This window comes from Cyprinus carpio, chromosome A7 (genome assembly GCF_018340385.1).
Source record: "Cyprinus carpio isolate SPL01 chromosome A7, ASM1834038v1, whole genome shotgun sequence".
Lineage (NCBI taxonomy): Eukaryota > Metazoa > Chordata > Actinopteri > Cypriniformes > Cyprinidae > Cyprinus > Cyprinus carpio.
Window position 1 is genome coordinate 28,518,172 of NC_056578.1, and position 18,128 is coordinate 28,536,299.

Consider the following 18,128-nt stretch of genomic DNA (forward strand, 5'->3'; position numbering starts at 1 on the left):
GTAGTTTTTCTTTTTTCTTTTCTGTTTTTAAGTTTCTTGTATACATTGATTTCACACCCACGTTTCAAGAAAATAAAGAGTGATAAGCATGTGATAGGCTATAAATGTGTCATTACTGTCTTTCTCAGATATGGATAGTGATTTCTTCTATTGTCATAATATACTTAATTAAAATAAATATTTCTTCATGGCTGATGCACCGAGTGTTTTATTATTTCCAAATACTCTAATTTAATTGTTTAATTTTCAAAATAGAGGGCCACTGAGGTAATTCTCCAAATGGTCCACAAGGTGGCTATCTTTCATCTCCGTAGACTTAAGGCTCATGCTTCCAGTCGCTATTTAAGCTCAAATGCATTCCAGACATCTATTATAGTTATGGGACTGCAGTCATCATAAAAACAGAGTCAAAAAAGTGTAAAGAAAAATCATACTGCTGTCATTGCCACTCCAATAATCCTTGCGCTTCTTGTCTCCTCCTGCTGAAAGGCAGCCAGAGTGTCACATGGCCTTTTGTATGACGACCAGTGCGCGTTTCATTGGCTGATTTGCTTGAAAAAGCATCCGTCGTCAAGACAACCAAGAGCCGCAGTCCCTCTTCACTTGTCTGGTGAGGCCTTGACAAAGTCATCCAGATCCTTTTTTACCTTCTGCTTATTGTTTCGCTCTCTCCTCTCCTGTGCATCTCAAGAGTTTATAAGAGGTGAGTCAACAGATGTACCATGTAGTGTGTTGTTTAAAACATCGTTTATATATATATATATATATTTTCTTGTAATGAAAGCTTGTTGTGAAAGCTGCAGATAGGATCACACATGAGGGGCCCTGAAATATAATGCATGACATTTTATAATTATTTTACATGTTGCATCAGGTAAGTTAAAATTTCTTTCTTTGCTTGTGGTTGATCAGCTAACAAAGTATGCTATCAAAGAATATAAATGGAAGAGTTTACTTGAATAATGGTGAATAAGTTGCTACAATTCTTTATCTCTTGAGAGGTTTGATTTGTTAAATGCATTGTGCTTGGAGCAATTCATCTCCTCGTTTGTTTCATCACTTTCAGACTTATGCGTACCGTGTCTAACAAGTGCAAGATGTTCCATTATAGATAACGGTGGCTGTAGCCGCAGGAGTGATGTGAGCCTGTTCCCTTCTCTGTCATGCAAATTAAGATGGAGTCATCAAGGTGGCCATGTTGATAGTGAATGCGTAAAATAAAGGCAAATGTATCTCTTCAGTCCATCACTTATGCAAGAAGTTGGTATAATATCTTTAAAATATGAAAAGCACCAGAAAGTTTGCTTGTGTAGCATATGAAGAAAAGACTGTGTGTGTAAATGATTTCTGTAAGCTATGTTGCATTATATATTGTATATACATACATTGGCCAAAGAGCTCATGGAGTTATGGGATATAATTGGTTGAAGCTTAACTGAATATGTTAACTACAGTAAATGCTATTGAGTGCTTTCATCTGCTTTGTTTAGGGAGTTTCGGTTTACATTGAAGGTCGCTGGCCTTTCATGTGTTATTGTAATAGTTTAATAGGTCATGCAGCACAACAAGTGTTTAAAACATTTCTAGCATAAATGTAGTGTTACTATTATGCATACTTGGATTAGTGATAGGAGTTTTACTTCTTTTTTTAGCATCAGTTGTGCTACAGAGAAGAATGGAATTGTTTGACTTGTTGAGGGAAGGCTTTTACTTTCCTAAATGATCATACACTACTGTTCAAAAGTGTGGGCCTGTAACTAAAAAAAAAAAAAGCTTTTTAATACTTTTCAGCAAGGACGTATTAAATTGATCATAACAGTTTGAACGGCAGACCCTAAACATTTGAACGGTAGTGAAATTTTTTTCACCCTGACGAAAATAAAAGCAAAAACCCCACAGACTTAAATTGAGGTGTCCTGAGATATTTCAGATTATCATAGGGGTTTAGGGTTGGGCTTTTTTGACTTGGGCCAGTAAGCAATTGCCTAGCAACCAGCCAAAACACATTATCAACCTCATTGCAACATGTTAGAAAACACTCAGAAGACCTTAGCGGCTGCAGAGCAAGAACCTGGAAATCACACACAGCACCCTAAAACAACAGCAGCAGTCTCTGCATGGGAAAGCACCACCGATGTTTTGTTTTCCAGAATACGTAAACATCTATTTTTTTGTTGTTTTATTCTGACATTTGAACTGTTGCAGATTAATGTTCTCAGTTTTCAGTGAATCTACAGTACCTCATAATAACAATAACTGCACACAACACCCTATTATTGTCACACCATTCACATTTTCTTACAGACAGGTATCATTTGGAAAGTTATTAGGAGGAAGTTATTCAGTTTATAGAGGAAGTCAAAGTATTTGATCAACACAGGAACACAATGACTACAGTTATGACACATAAATACAATGACAGGCCAAGGAATTAAAAATAAATAAATAAATAAACTATGTCTTAACTATGCCAGTTTTACAAGCTGCTCTAAGATCTTTGACAAAATAATGACAGAGAACGAGAGCAGGACAGAGAGAGATAATGAGAGCACTATTGCTGGTATTACCTGTGGAGGGGGAGGAGCATGGGAAGGCTGTGGTATGTGTTAGCATTGTGGAGAGCGGAAAGAGAGAGTCACTTTCAACAGACGAAAAGAGTAGTGCGCCATTAATCCTGCTCCTGTAGATACAGGAAAAACAACACCTGTTGGACACCGACATCTGTGTTACAGGTTACCTCTTTGATTTTACATTAGACACGTTCCCGAATGTACTTTTTGAAATATATCCAACATGGTAACCAGGAAGGAGGACACACAGAAGCAAGCTCTCAACTCTAAGGTAAATATAGCTTTCCGTCTGACCAGCAGGTCTAATGAGGCTACGGACTTGACAATAAAATGTGCCAAACTCTAGCCAGGTGTTTCCATCCTGTCTGGAAAGGAAAGCAGCTTAAACAAGAGAAAAGCAGTTGAAATTTTGATTGGACTATGCCCTTGATTTTAATCAGTAGCAAGGAAATAGTTTAGAAAATATCAGTAATTAGTAGAAAATAGTTTACAGAAACCTGGTACATAGAATAGGTAAGCTTTTTTTCTGTATGGAAAAAGTCTGTTAAAACAAAATAAAGAAATAATTGAGGTTACCAGGTTTTGTAAAACCTGCTTTTATTCATGAAAAATGCCTGAAGGGAATTAGTCATAATGGTTTAGTCATCATAATTCTACTGTGTACTATCCATGCTGAATGCAGATCATGTATTTTGCTTGACTGTGGTTGGACTGTGTGGATTGTCCGATAGCTATAAGCTGTGCTTCTCTCAGAAAAACTGCAGCCGTCAGGTCTTTTGACTCATCCTGTCACTTATGTAAATGTAGACCTGTAAAATTATTACTGTTTTTCAATCCGTTTGGGAATTTGGCTGTATTTTTTATTTAATTTAATTTTTAATTTTTATTTATTTATTTATTTATTTAATTTTTTTTGATTACAAGTTTTTCTGACCATTCTAATCAACTGTTCCTTGAAAATATAAGATCAAAATATGAGAGTCTGGATCATTACAAAACAAGGCCATTATAAAATGTATCTTTTTTTAGGGTTGGTCCAAATACCATTTTTTGAGCTTGGAAGCTTCAGTAGTAATCAACACCGAATATTCGAAGCTTCGGAGGGAGGGGGCTGAACATATTCTTCTCTCAACACCGTGTCTACACCGGACACCGCGCCGCGACAAAATACAATAGAATCTATAATGCTGTCTACACTGGAAGCGGCGAAACACTCAGGTCTGTTAAGAGCAATATAGACAGATTATTATTAGGCTGGGATACTTTACGTTTTTTATGGCTGCCATATTCGCAAGTATTTTCCGAGCAAATTAACTGCACGTTTATATCATGTGTAAAATTACTGATTAACATGGCGGATAAAAGCAGCTCTTATATATATATATATATATATATATATATATATATATATATATATATATATATATATATATATATATATATATATATATATACACACACACACCAACAATATACTATGTGTACTACTTACAGAAATGATGTGATTTTTAAAACTTGATGTGCTGTTGTGGTAGGCCAATTTCAAATCGCATATTTGGCACGCTGCCTTTCTTGTCCTTACTTAATTTAAAGTACTCCAACACATGTGGTCTTCGGCACGCTTTGTCTTCTCTTCCAGATGAAATTAATCATGACGTTCACTCATGGGCGATTCATATTCAGGCGAATGAGAACCGTTTCACGGGGCATGCCAGGGGTTCGAAAAAAAAAGAAAGAATATTCGAATCTCAGAATTGAAAATCGAATGCAAACCCACCTAACGAATATTCGAATAATCTTTTAATGAACTTTTTGAATATTTGAAGTTTAATTTAATAAATAAATAGAATAGAAATTAACATTTTGCAAAGTCTGGAATCAGGCATCCAGATTAAAAACAAACATTTCTCATTTTTTGATACTTTTTTGGCTGGTCCAACTGTCATGTATCTTTGCAATATGCTCATGTGCCCAACATAAACAGGGCCACAACTAGTTTACCTTGATGTTTTGAAGATTCTTATTTAAAACAGAGATCAATTACTTATCTACATGAGAAGATTCTTCTCCGCAATCTTTCACCTAAATCATTTGAGTAAATATCTGATTAAGGAAATTCCATTTAAATTCTTCTGCATTTCATTCACCTGACAAAGTGATGTCACTTTAGTTGGATATGCAAAACAAACTACAGTCACATCTACTGCTGTTCACAAGCTGTCAGTGAGGGCAAATGCCTGATTTCATAAAACCGACCACCTGCAGGTTAGAAAGGTGAATTTTAATCAATGCAGTTTTAATTATGGATCTTGAAACAAGTTTGAAAAACATTAGTGATGAAATCAATGTGTGTAAAAAAAGAAAAAGAAAGAGCAGTCTGATTTATGTTCCTGCAGCTCAAGGCTACGAATCATGTCGTAAATTAAGTGGACTGGTTGTCTCGCTCTGAGGACAGGCTGAAAGAGAGGACCACTCCCTACATACATTGAGTTTGTGGTTATTCTTTGTGGAAATTCCAATAAATCAGAGATTCTCATCAGGAACACGCATAATCCAAATGGGTGCTTAGAAAGATCTAGATTTTTGCTATGTTAAACCTAATGTTATGTTAAAACATAATCACAATATCTCATCTAATTTTTTTTTTTTTGTAATGTGTTCAATTCCTATGGTTTGGTGCAGTGACTTGAGTATTATTGATTATTGATTGATTATTGATATGATACTGTGTGGTACAGAAAACAAAAAATGCTGGGGAACTTTGAAGAAGATGAGCTGAAATAGAAGTGATAACATCTATCACAGTAGTGTTATTTTAGTATCATTGAGATACTATTATAGTATTTTGTTAATATTTTGAATTAGATTTTCCACTTTCATGTTAAAGGGTTACTCCACCGCAAAATGAAAACGTAAAAGCTTTGTTCGTCTTCGGAACACAATTTAAGATATTTTGGATGAAAATCGGGAGGCTTGAGACTGTCCCATAGACTGCCAAATAAATAACAGTGTCAAGGTCCAGGAGAGCATGAAAAGCATCGTCAGAATAGTCCATCTGCCATCAGTGGTTCGAACGTAACATTATGAAGCGACGAGAATACTTTTTGTACATGAAAAAAAAAAAATATAATGACTTTATTCAACAGTTCCTCTCCTCTGTGTCTCTCCAAATCAGCATAGCGCCATTTTGGCAATTCTGACAAGCACACAGATGCCGTAAGCTCTTCTGTGTCAGTCGTGCTCTGCCGATGCGCTGTTTGCTTTCAAACCAAAGCGTAAATACACATAAAAAACGTATCCTTGTGACGCGGCTGGTACAGAAGAGTGTACGCCATCTGCGTACAGCTCAGAATTGTCAAAATGGCGCTATGCTGATTTGGAGAGGAATTGTTGAATAAAGTTGTTATTTTTGTTTTCTTTGTGTACAAAAAGTATTCTCGTTGCTTCATAACGTTACGGTTGAATCACTGATGGCAGATGGAGTATTCTGACAATGCTTTTCATGATCTCCTGGACCTTGACAGTGTTATTTATTTGGCAGTCTATGGGACAGTCTCAAGCCTCCCTGTTTTCATCCAAAATATCTTAAATTGTGTTCCGAAGACGAACAAAGCTTTTACAGGTTTGGAACGACATGGGGGTAAGTGATTAATGACAAAATTTTCATTTTAGGATGGAGTATCCCTTTAAATGTAGAGTTTTATTGATTTTGTTTTGTGATTTTGTCATTTCTATTAATGTTTTATTGTTTTTAAATTAAGTTTTACTAATCAAGTTAAACTAAATGAAAGTGAGAAGTTCCACTATTTCAGGTTTTAGTTTAAGATTTAGTTAACTATTAAAACCCTGTAACAGACTTTTGCTTAAACTTCTTACTACATTTTCATTTATTCAATAGGGAAGTTCTTTTTTACACTTTCATGTTCCTTTTTCATCAAATTTGACGGGAATTCTTTAGCCGGAGAAGCAAGGTTGATGCACCTGTAATGCTGCATACCAAAGCTATCTGACTTTCTTTGGCGATACTATTTACCTGTAGTCAGCAATGAACTAACAGGACAGGGAGAGAGTACACTCCTCCTTTTGCACACAATAGGGAAGATTTAGATATGCTGTTCTACGTAAGCAGTCCAGTTTCACCCCTTTAACACTAGAAACCTAATGCCTGTGAGACACGTCCCTGAGCTTGGTTCAAGTAACAAATGGAATTCAGCCGGTTTAAACATTTTTCTTGGTTTTCTTGGTTCACTGAGTGAGAATGCCATCAACATATGCTCTCTTATTTAGTGTAGGTGAACTCTCAGATGACATTGCAGGTCAAAAATAGGTTCCCTATAGGTCCTTCAGCTACAGCAAACATGTAGAGGTCTTATGACCACAGTGGATCATCTGTCATCTTCAGACGGAAGAAAGAGCATGAAACCTGTATTTCTAGTTTGCCATATGTTTCTCGTAGCATGTGCCATACTCCTGTAAGCCCATGTTAACAGGGAAACACGAGAAACTGGATGTTTTTTCCAAGCATATTTGCATTTCACACCTTCAAAAATATCATATTCAAACAACTTACAATTCAAACTTACCTGTAGAAGAAACATTATGAAATTGATGTTTAGAATATGATTTAAAGTGTAATGACTGATGCCGGTTCATTACTACTGTAGTTTTCTATTTCATCACATAATGCGTTACTCTATTTAGTTGAGTCAGTTAGAAACAATGAATCTTTGATGTTCCTGCTCATGGGACTGGTTTACGGTTAATGGTTTTAAATTTCAGGAATGAAATGTTTTCATGGGTCTCCACACTTCATGGCAGATTTGTGTTTAGATGACAATGAAAGAACAGAGACTAAACTATTTACTGCAGGTTTGCTAATGGAGGTGGAAGGTGTATGATTACAGTCACATCATCAGTTCTGCTACAGATAGCTAGGAAGTTCACAAAGTTTGCTGAGTAAACCCGTTTTAATAGGTTTTCAAAAGTATAAATGTGCTGAGATATTATATTGATAATATTTATTATTTGCTTTTTGTATTTTTTTCTTTTATGTGGTGCAGTGGAAATCTTCAGCTATTTAAATGAAATTGTGTGAGGAAAACACGGTAAAGAACATGTTTCACTTTACCTGTGTAGTTTTCAGAATAGCTGATTAAAATACGATCTGTGGGTAACAGTGCTTAAAGAGAATTGCATGTTTTTACAACATAAATTACACACGATCATATCCCAAATGTGAATTTTGAAGCTACGATAAGGACCACATTTATCAGAAGGATGCAAGTTTACATGTGTGAAAGTGTAGTGTAGTGTATTGTAGACTAATGATATGGCTGTATTTGTACACCGGTAGAAATTAGCACCTTAACACCACATGTAATGTTTTGAAGTACTGTTAATGACACATATAATAGGAGCATACAGGTTTGGGCCAGTCATATGTGTATGACGAAGATAACACCGTTAGTTTGCACTGTTTACAGTAAGAGCAGGTTCACACAAAACTCATATTTGTGTTCCACTCCCTGTGCTGCTTTTTAATTGATATTCTATGTTAGCATGTACTAGACTGTTGTGGTGTGCCTTTCTTTTGTGCATGAGCGGCACATTTTAAGAACGCGTTTCGAGACCTTGAATTGTTTTCCATTCATCAGTGCTGCAGTTGTACACAACGTGATCTTATGAGAAAATTTAACTATTTTATAAGATGGCATATTCGTATGAATTTGTATGGAACTGTACAAGTTTTAGAAGGAAAGTAAAACTTGTACTCACTACCCAAAACCCCAAATCTAAACCTAATTTCAAATCATACAGAAGCATATGGTTAGGTTATAAAAAATCAGTCAAAATGTGAAATGTTTACGAATGACCATGAGAGTGAGTTGGATGCATGCATAGCTAATGTTATGCAGTGTGTTATGTTTTTAAAAGCAAAAATGGATTAAACTAAAATGCACTTCTCCTTATGTGGGGGGATAAAGAAAACTGAGTAATTTCTGATTACTGACATCACAGTTTACTAATATTTTAGAGCTGATGTGTGAAAGCTGTCTTATAAAAAATAATTGAGGTTAAATCTGTCAAGGTCATTGTGTACTGAAATAAGTCAGTGATTACATGTAACAGAGGTGTGGCTTAATCAAGCCAAATACATGATATCTTTGTTATAGTATAGCATTATGAAAAGCAAGCCATGAAACCTGAGCCATGTTCTGTGGATACACCAAAAGACAGACAACATATTTGTCTTAATTTTTCCTCGTATCTCTTATGGTTATTGCCATTTTGTCAAATTAAATGATCTAGTTTGACAGGCAGAAGTGTTGTGACTGTGAGTACAGTACACACATTCTTTGAGCATGTGAGCACAGTTTCAAGGTTTACAGGAATGTGAAGGTTGGTTAATGATTGCCTCAGGACAGGAGTCAAACATTATGTGCAGGTTGAGGACATGAGACACTCTCTAACTCACCTCACAGAGCATATTTAAAAAGGACAGCCAGTTTTTTAAGAGATTCAGTGACTTAACATGTTGATTAAACATCAGTGACTTCTGAATAATGTGTTGGTTGAAGGAGATTATTGGCTTGCATTGTCAACATTTTCTGTAAAATATGCCTGGTTCATTTACAGTCTGGATGAAGTTGAGAACTGAATAAAATCCTCATGTTCCTCATTTTGTCATGCATGCATACTTCTAGAGAAATGTGGTGTCAGGTTAAAAGTGCTTATACTCTTTTGAAGCATCTTCTTTCAGTTTCATGACATGTGACTATTCATCACATCACATCTCTTTGATCTAACAATGTTTTTAATTCATCAGTTTAATCCATGGCACACTTTGCCATTATCTGACTTGTAAAGTAGCACTCCAAAATTTGGAGTGTATTATTGCACTGACTATGTATCTCATTATAGTTTTGGTGAGTTTATTTTGTTCTATTACATTTAAGTAAAATTACAATTTTAACATCTGAAGGACAAGAATCTGGAATGTTAGCAGTTTTAAGTGCACAGGGCTGCTTAGCCACTTCATTTAAAAAAAATGAAAATTCTGTCATTGCTTTCTTATCCTTATGTCTTTCCAAACCTATTATTTGTTCATCATCAAAACACAAATGAAGTTATTTTTAGTGAAACTTGATAGATTTCTGTCCCTCCATGGAAAGTTCATGCAATCAAAACTTTGATGCTCCAAAATAGAAGACATGTAATACATGAAACAATGACGTTTGTTCATGTGCATCAAGCAAGAAAGTTTATACCTCCATTAAATGTTCATCATATAAAGCGCTTGTGTACCTTCATAAGACTTGGATTAAAACCTTTCTGATTTCAGATATTTTACATCCACACCTGTTTCTCTGCTTACATTTTGCAAGCCTTTTTTAAAAAAAACTCTCCTTCGATCATAGCAGAGCATCACTGCCTGACAGCTCGCATCTGTATTTTTGTAGTTTTCTAAGTGCAGTTATTCTCTATATTGTAACTATTTGTTCAGCATTTTAATTGTTGTATCTGTTCAGCAGAGAACTGTCATGTAGAGACGCTCCTTACTGACTTTCTTACAGTCATGGAGCTGAAGGTGTGGGTGGAAGGCATTCCACGTGTCGTCTGCGGCCTATCAGAAGAGACATCTTGTCAGGATGTAGTCATTGCCCTTGCACAGGCTATAGGTAAGTTGTTGAGTCTCTCTCTTTCTCCGCTTTGCTCTTTGAACAGCTAGTGCCTTTATATTTTAATGTTCACTCTTAATGTGCTCTCCAGGGCAAACTGGTCGTTATGTTCTTATCCAGAAACTGCGGGATAAGGAACGGCAGCTTGTGGCCAATGAACGCCCTCTGGAGTCCCTGGCTAAACTGGGCCAATTAGGCAATGAAGTGCAATTCATCCTACGGCGCACCGGCCCCACAAGCAGTGAAGGCTCAGACCAAGGTCGAGCCCCGCAATTACCCAGACCTCCAGATCCAGAGCCCATCAAACACAAAGAGCCAAAAAAAGCTCTTACTTTCAATCTGGGGCCCTCCACATCACCGCAAACTCGTGTAAAACAGGTTGAAAAACCACCCAGAGACTCCCAAGCACGAGGGGTGTCCCCTTCTCCGTCCTCGTCTCTTACCCAAGCTGGTCCATCCAAAGACACACTTTATCAGCAGATTCTACGACAACAAGGGCAGCTACAGTCTCTGCAGGGACAGCTGGAGGCTCTAGAGAGGGAGCTGGGCGTTTGGGAGCGGGCTCCTCCTCCAACCCTTTCCTCTGACTTCCTTGAAGAAATGGACCATCTACAGCAGCTTTTGAGGCGGAACGAGGCAGAGTTGGCCCATGTGCTGCACTGGGAAAATGAATTTCAATCTGAAGTTCAAAGAGAAAAGGACATGCTACGGCAAAAAAATGAACTCCATTTAGCTCTAGACATACACAGTCGAAGGTTGCATGACACAGACAACCAATCAGAGCAGCTAGAGCGAGATATTAGGCTGCTTTTTGGAACCAAGAGAAATGGTGTGCTTCAAGCCAGACCCAGTGTTGAAGAATCTGTAGTTATAGCAAAAGAACAACTGGACAACCATCAGCATCAGGGAGCTGAACTGCAGGCAACAAACGAGGAAATAGAAAAGGAGTTAAGGCTGGCCGAAGAACAACTGCAGGTCTGCATTTTTGTTTTTATTACTCACAATGTTATGTCCTTGTCATATCATTATTGTTTCACTAGAGGTTAATCTTCTAATACTCATTTGTTTATTTATTTTCACGTGTAAAACATTTTAAAGTGCATAATAAAAACCAATGTATCCTCTCATATTATGAGACAATATTGCAGTCGATATGGGTACACTGGGTGGGCAAGTACTAGAGTCTCCAAAAAGGACGAATAAGTGATAAACTGCAGTCTATCCAATGAGGCCACTAAGAAGGAATGACACAGCCAACACAGCAGATGTAGTACGCCTAGATTTCATTCATACTACACACATTTATATTATATATCCACCTTATTTCGCAACAAGGAAGTAAAGCCATTTTCTGAGCCTGTGTAAGACTGTAGATTCATTAGCCACTGTATAGAAGAACTGTATTATAAAATGTGCAAAGTGTAGTAAACATACATTTTTAATGGTCCCGAAGTAAGTTCTCAATCAAATCTAGTATCTACTGAGTATGCGATTTTAGATGCAATGCTATCTATTCTGCTTTACTATTACATGGCTTGGCTGGTACTTGGTGGTCTGATATTTTGTAACATTTGGCCCTGTCATGGTAACTTTGATTATCAGCCTGCTCACCCATTTACTCAAACCAGGGCTACTTTCATGACTCAGACTACAGACTCATACAGTCACAATTTGCACCAGCTTGAGTCTCAGTTATCAACTATGGTGAAAATTACCTTTTAGGACCTACTATTACTATAATACTGTTACCATGTTTGTCTTGTTGCTACATTGTAAAGGACATTTTTTATTAGCAAAAGCTTTGATTATATGCAGGTGATTTATAACGTGATTTCAACTCAACATTAATGTCCACTTATTTCAGAGTCCTGATCACTGACTGTACAGTAAACAAAACATCTTTGTTCTAGTTGTTGACTTACATTAATTGCAGTCACACAAAAGCATGTTGTGCGCTCACTATGACTAACTGAACCTTAGGGCACCATACACACTACCTCACTATTACTTCATTTGTTTTCTCACACCCAAAACCAATAACAAAACTAAATACAAAATTCAAATCATCCTGCAGTCATTACCAACAACAAACAACACACCTCAAACCTCTGAAATATAAAAAATTAAAAGGTAAGTTTAAGGAAAACAAAACAAGACTCATCTAGAGGTGCAAAGGCAGCATATTTATGTTAAGAAAAGCATCTGTGACAATTAAGCAGGAACCACAGTACTGGCTTTATCTAACAATTATTTCCGTTAATGGTATGAAAAATGACATTTAAGATGCATCGCTTGGACATTAGACCTCATTGTGGAGATTAAATGTGTGGGTGTTTCATTACAAGAAAAGAGAACTGTGTGATAAAGCAACCTTGCCGTTTGAAAGTCACTACTTCAGCTTTTTCCTCCAACCCAACACTAAATCTCTCTTATGTTCCCCTGTAGGCTAAAAGCAAGGAACTGGATGATCTGAATAAAGAGCTACGCCAGTGTAACCTGCAACAATTCATCCTGCAAACAGGAGTCACTCCAGCACAATCCAATCAGCAAGCAGAAGAGATCGATTTTGCTCTCCTCAAGCCTGATGGACAGAGTGATGAAGGTGTGTAAAGTTACAAACTGTTTTCACAAGCCACTAGTTAACAAGGTCTTTTCTACTATACGTGGGGATGACATGTTTTCATGGATGTCTTCCAAATAGAAAAGACACTGTCTGGTGGTTAACTGATGCTGGCAAATTTTAACACTAGGTATTTTGTGTGTTTATGACAGATTCAAATTCCTCAATCTTGGAGTTCAACCCTCGTACCACTGCCAAGCAAATCTTAGGGAACCCGCGCAGCCTCCAGGACCCGCTTGTCTCCAGCCTTCATCCGGAGGGTGTGTATGTGTGACACACAGCTTGCACTCCGCTGCCCTCTGCTGGCCAAAATCTTCTGCTTGTCCACCTCTACCTCTTCCTGCTTCCCAGAATGCACTATATTTTACTGCACACCTCCTGTCCTCTCTGGTGGCTCTTTGTCTTGTCAAATGCACTGTTACGGGCATTTTCTGATCAGACAATTCAACTGTACTGCCAACAAGAAAGATTGCAGACATTTATATTTATTAGTTTGCTATGTTTTGATCCAGAAAACAAAAACAGTTTGCTCACTTTGTCTTCTGTGGTTTCCTATAATAAGATAGCAAGCTTCTGTCTTGCTGCAGGCTAATAGTGACTGTCAAGCTAGCACAAAAAAATGATCGCTTTCCCATTTTGCTGAAACCTGCACCGCCTTGGGGTTCTTTCATGAAGGTTCATGTGAAATATAAGCTACCAGTGTGTTTTGCTCTATTGTTCCTGTCTGGAACAAGTGTTTTAAGTAGAAAGAAATTAAGTAGTTATTAATTTCTATGGAATTGCCTCCAGTGGATGCTGTTCAGATTGATCACGTGAGTGTACAGAAATGTTGCAATAGACTCAAGTTTAGGCTGTCTGACTGTAAACGGAGCATTTTGATGTTTTGAGCATTTATGCTGCTGTTTTTTAAGTTTTTTTCTTTTTCTTTGTTTATATTTCTTCCATTCGTCAGTCTTCCCTATATCTGTTATATGAAACATTACCCCCGCCAAAGTGTTGAAAAACATTTTTTAATCATCCTCCATGAAGCCCAGAACCTCATTCCATTTTGTGTGTGTCTTGCAGTCCTGTCATCAAGAGAGACCTCATGGCGATAAAGTCTGGAGCACAACCTTGAGGAATTATTCACTGTTCACTTTATATTATGTCTACTTCAGTTTGTCTGAGTATGCTAATTATGTTTTCTTTTGTATGATATTATGTGAAATGCATTTGTGAACAAGAATATATCTATGTAAATACAGTGCTGTCTTTGTAATTAATAAACATTAAGATTTTTGAATGTATTTTAACTATTTACATATATTTCATTAACTAAAAAACATACCAAAATAAAAAGAAATGATTGCAAGTTTTTAGGCTTTTTGATTTCCCACTGTAACATTTGGAGAGTCGAAACACAGACATAATTTAATATCCAGATTCACTAATGATCAAAAAAACTTTTTTAAAAAATACTGTAACAGGTTTTTTCTTATTGATTTTTCAATTAAAACATCATTACAATCATTTAGCTATTTATGTTTTACAATAACATTAAAGTTTGTCTGCAAATCCTCTGTTTTGAAGATGAATTAAAGGGATACTCCATCCCAAAATGAAAATTTTGTCATTAATCACTTACCCCCATGTCGTTCCAAACCCGTAAAAGCTTTGTTCGTCTTCGGAACACAATTTAAGATATTTTGGATGAAACCCGGGAGGTTTGAGACTGTCCCATAGACTGCCAAGTAAGTAATGCTGTCAAGGTCCATAAAAGTATGAAAAGCATCGTCAGAATAGTCCATCTGCCATCAGTGATTCAACTGTAATGTTATGAAGCGACGAGAATACTTTTTGTACACGAAGAAAACAAAAATAATGATTTTATTCAACAATTCCTCTCCTCTGTGTCTCTCCAAATCAGCGTAGTGCCATTTTGGCAATTCTGAGCTGTACGCAGACGACGTACGCTCTTCTGTGTCAGATTTAGCGACAGTCACAGTGATGCATGTTTTATTGGTGCAAAGTAAAAAGGCCTATTTATTTTGTATAACATTTGCCACTGATTTTTATCGCTTAATTAGTAGCAGCACAAGTACTAAACTGTGTAGTCTGTCATAGGGACTACTGAATAGACATTTAGAAGTTTCTTTTAAATTCAAAGTATTGAAAATAAAAATAAAGCCCTGTAAACATTTGCATTTTTACTATAAGTGTGTCCCATCAGTTATTGGAAAGTTCTACACACAGTTGTGGTCTTCACGCTCACTTGGACATATAGTTGGGCCAAATACAGGAAATACATCATATAGCTTAAGTGGTCAAGCGCAAAGACCGAAAATGTGAAAACACAAATCAGGTTCCAAGAGTCCTTAACAACTTTTCGGAGGTTTCTGATTTGAAATTAAATATGGAGGTTTTGACATGCTTGATTTTTTTTGTATTTTTTTTTAACATTAATTATACTTTCAAACTAAATTGAATTAAGAAATGTGTAAATTCACCAGATTCTATTTGGTACTTTATCCCACACAATATCTATAAAGGTCTTACATTTTTGTTAACTTGTAACTTTTCCCCTTCTAAACTCCCCATTAAACTTTCTAAATCACGAACACTTTTGGCATGGAAACTTTGTTTTGTTCACAATTTATCCCCACATAAAGTGAAGCTATGGAACAACAAGAGTATTTTAGTAATTAACAAGTCGATTTTTCTTAAGAATTGGCATGAAAAAGGTATTAATTATCTTTGTGATATACTAGACTATCAAGGGAATGGTTACTCTTACTGTGATTTCATGTTTAAATATAATTTCCCTGTTGTTCATAAGGAATTTTTTTGCAATTGTTAAAGCTATACCAAATGGTCTTGTTCACTTGTTCTCGCTGCCTATACGCAGAATACGCATTTTGCGTAGGGCACCAACTCCCAGGGGGGCACCATCCCAGTTGCTAAAAAAAACAACGCACTACCATTCTCGCGACTGCTCGCTCCTCATGTTTGCTGGTGAATGCTCATAATTGATGGATGGACATCTATGCCCGTGGAAAAGACATCAGCAATCCGGCAAAGAGAGAAGAAAACGAAATAAAGTAAAAAAAAAAAAAAAAAAAAAAAAAAAAAAAAAAAAAACCAAGTTGCCTTTACGTTGGACGTTCGATATTCGCAAATTTAGGGACCGTCTCTAAAGTTACATGCGAAATTGGTATACATTTTTCTTCTAACGTCAATAGCATTTGAGGAGAATGAATTACAGTCATAAAAACAACTCTAAACTGTTAATCTAGGTGTCAACTAAAATGCACACCTTTTACATTTTTGATATGTTTTAAAATAAACTGTAACTCATATGTAACTTATACTTTTTCGAATGTTTTGGAATGTTAAAGCTCAATAGCATTTGAGGAGGAAGGCACACATTTTTATATCTATTAAAATAAATTGTAAATAATTTGTTAAAGGTAAAAACGAAGCATGTGCATTACTTCCAGGCACATTCCTGTAAAACTTTTTTTTGGCTGTTGACGTTAATAACGTGTTTTAATGTCGGAAATAATTTCACCATCAACGCATCTAATATTCTCTCTGACTTTACATGTTCCCTTACGAAAAATTTTAAAATGCTTTATCACACTTTAAAATGAATAACAACAGGTTCAAATGTTTTGAACCATGAAATGAAGATGCTGTGCTGTCATCATGATTCAAGGTGAGACATTTTACACCGGTTCCATAAACTTAAAGAATCAATTTGGCCCTTCGCAGATAAAATGGTGATTCTTGAACAAGTTTTGATGCCAAGACGTTTTAAAACATATTCTAAGGTAATTAAATGATGACAGAATTCCCCCCCCCCGAACTATACATTTTAAGTTTTTTTTTTAGGAGTAGCTATGCTCGTTGCTACCGTCTGTCGTATGAACTTACAGTATATCACAACAACAATAAAATAAAACTAGAAATAATATTAATTATTTAACACTCAAATAACACGTTACAGTATATCACAACAACAATAAAATAAAACTAGAAATAAAGGGAACACCGAGAACAGCCAGGGGAGAGAAGATCCAATTAACTTCTGAATAAAGAGAAAACAAACAGAAAAATACAATATATATATATATATATATATATATATATATATATATATATATAAAATACAATGCAAAGTAATACATTTTACAGGGGAATAAAGGATAAAACAAGTTAGTGTCAGAGGAAGGACTCATGCTTACTGTTAAGTAATATATTTGATGCAGAGGTTTATGTCATAACACAGAAATTTCCTTGTCTTAGTATTTTCCGATGCTGAAAGCGTTTCAAAATATTGTTGCAGCTCTCTAAAAAACACCTTAAAATGTGGCTTATTATTGGAAAATTTACACTTGTGAATATGGTATTTGGCTAGGAGAAGTAAAAGATTTATAAGATAAAACTCTTTCTCAATATTTTTTTCTACATCCACAAAACCAAACAAAACATCTTTCCAAAACAAAGAAAATTTAGAGTACACAAAGTCAGTTACAAATTTGCAAAAACTGTTCCAAAACACTTTTGTATAATTACAGTGCCAAAATAAATGTACAATCGTTTCATCTTGTACATTGCAAAAGTTACACATTGTGTCAATATCAGGTTTAAATTTCTTTAGGTAACTATTCACTGAGTAGAATCTGTGGATTAATTTGAAAGAAACTTCTCTAACTTTGTTCACAATTAGGTATTTATGAGGCAAAAGCCAAACTTTTTTCCAATTTGTAATATTAGTAAAATTACTCCAATAGGCAATAAACATATGGCTTGGATACAACTTCCTTCTGAAAAAGAGCACGAATCAGTTTGTTACTTGAATGTGGTACGAGACACGCTTTAACCCACTGTTGTTTGGGATGGATCACAAAGAGGTGGTACTAAATATAGAATTCTATCAAGGCCTTTAAATAAAGTAATGACTCCTGAAGGAACAGCATCAAAGACAACTGCAAATTCTCTGGGTGAAACAGGAAAGTTAAACTTCTGTAGAAACTCATAGTATGACAGAAGAAGACCACTTTCATTAAAAAGATCACGTACTAAAATTATTTTATTATTATACCAGTTCTGAAAAAATAAAGACTTGTTTTTATAGAGTATATTACGATTATTCCATATAAAAAAAGAATGTGGAGAGAAATTGTGCTTATAAATAAGAGACCAAGCAAGAAGCATTTTATCCAGAAGATGGCAGTACCGTCTTGTTTTTAGATGACGCGACAGAAACGGAAATAGATA

The 18,128-nt window shown here is 35.9% G+C and overlaps 1 protein-coding gene across 5 annotated transcripts; it reads left to right on the forward strand.

The window, feature by feature from the left end:
• The first annotated feature begins 597 nt into the window (after window positions 1–597).
• On the forward strand, window positions 598–14,217 carry LOC109055360 (ras association domain-containing protein 7-like). 5 transcript variants are annotated; one of them, XM_042760673.1, is made up of 6 exons: window positions 598–703; window positions 10,103–10,249; window positions 10,341–11,224; window positions 12,695–12,851; window positions 13,022–13,129; window positions 13,935–14,217. In XM_042760673.1, exons 2-6 carry the CDS (start codon window positions 10,147–10,149, stop codon window positions 13,964–13,966), a joined length of 1,284 nt encoding a protein of 427 aa, XP_042616607.1. In that variant the 5' UTR covers window positions 598–703; window positions 10,103–10,146; the 3' UTR covers window positions 13,967–14,217. The 5 variants fall into 5 exon arrangements, with proteins under 5 accessions (XP_042616607.1, XP_042616608.1, XP_042616606.1 ...); XM_042760674.1 differs by having other exon boundaries at window positions 687–703; window positions 10,100–10,249; XM_042760672.1 differs by lacking the exon at window positions 598–703 and adding an exon at window positions 2,588–2,841 and having other exon boundaries at window positions 10,100–10,249.
• Window positions 14,218–18,128: the final 3,911 nt, after the last annotated feature.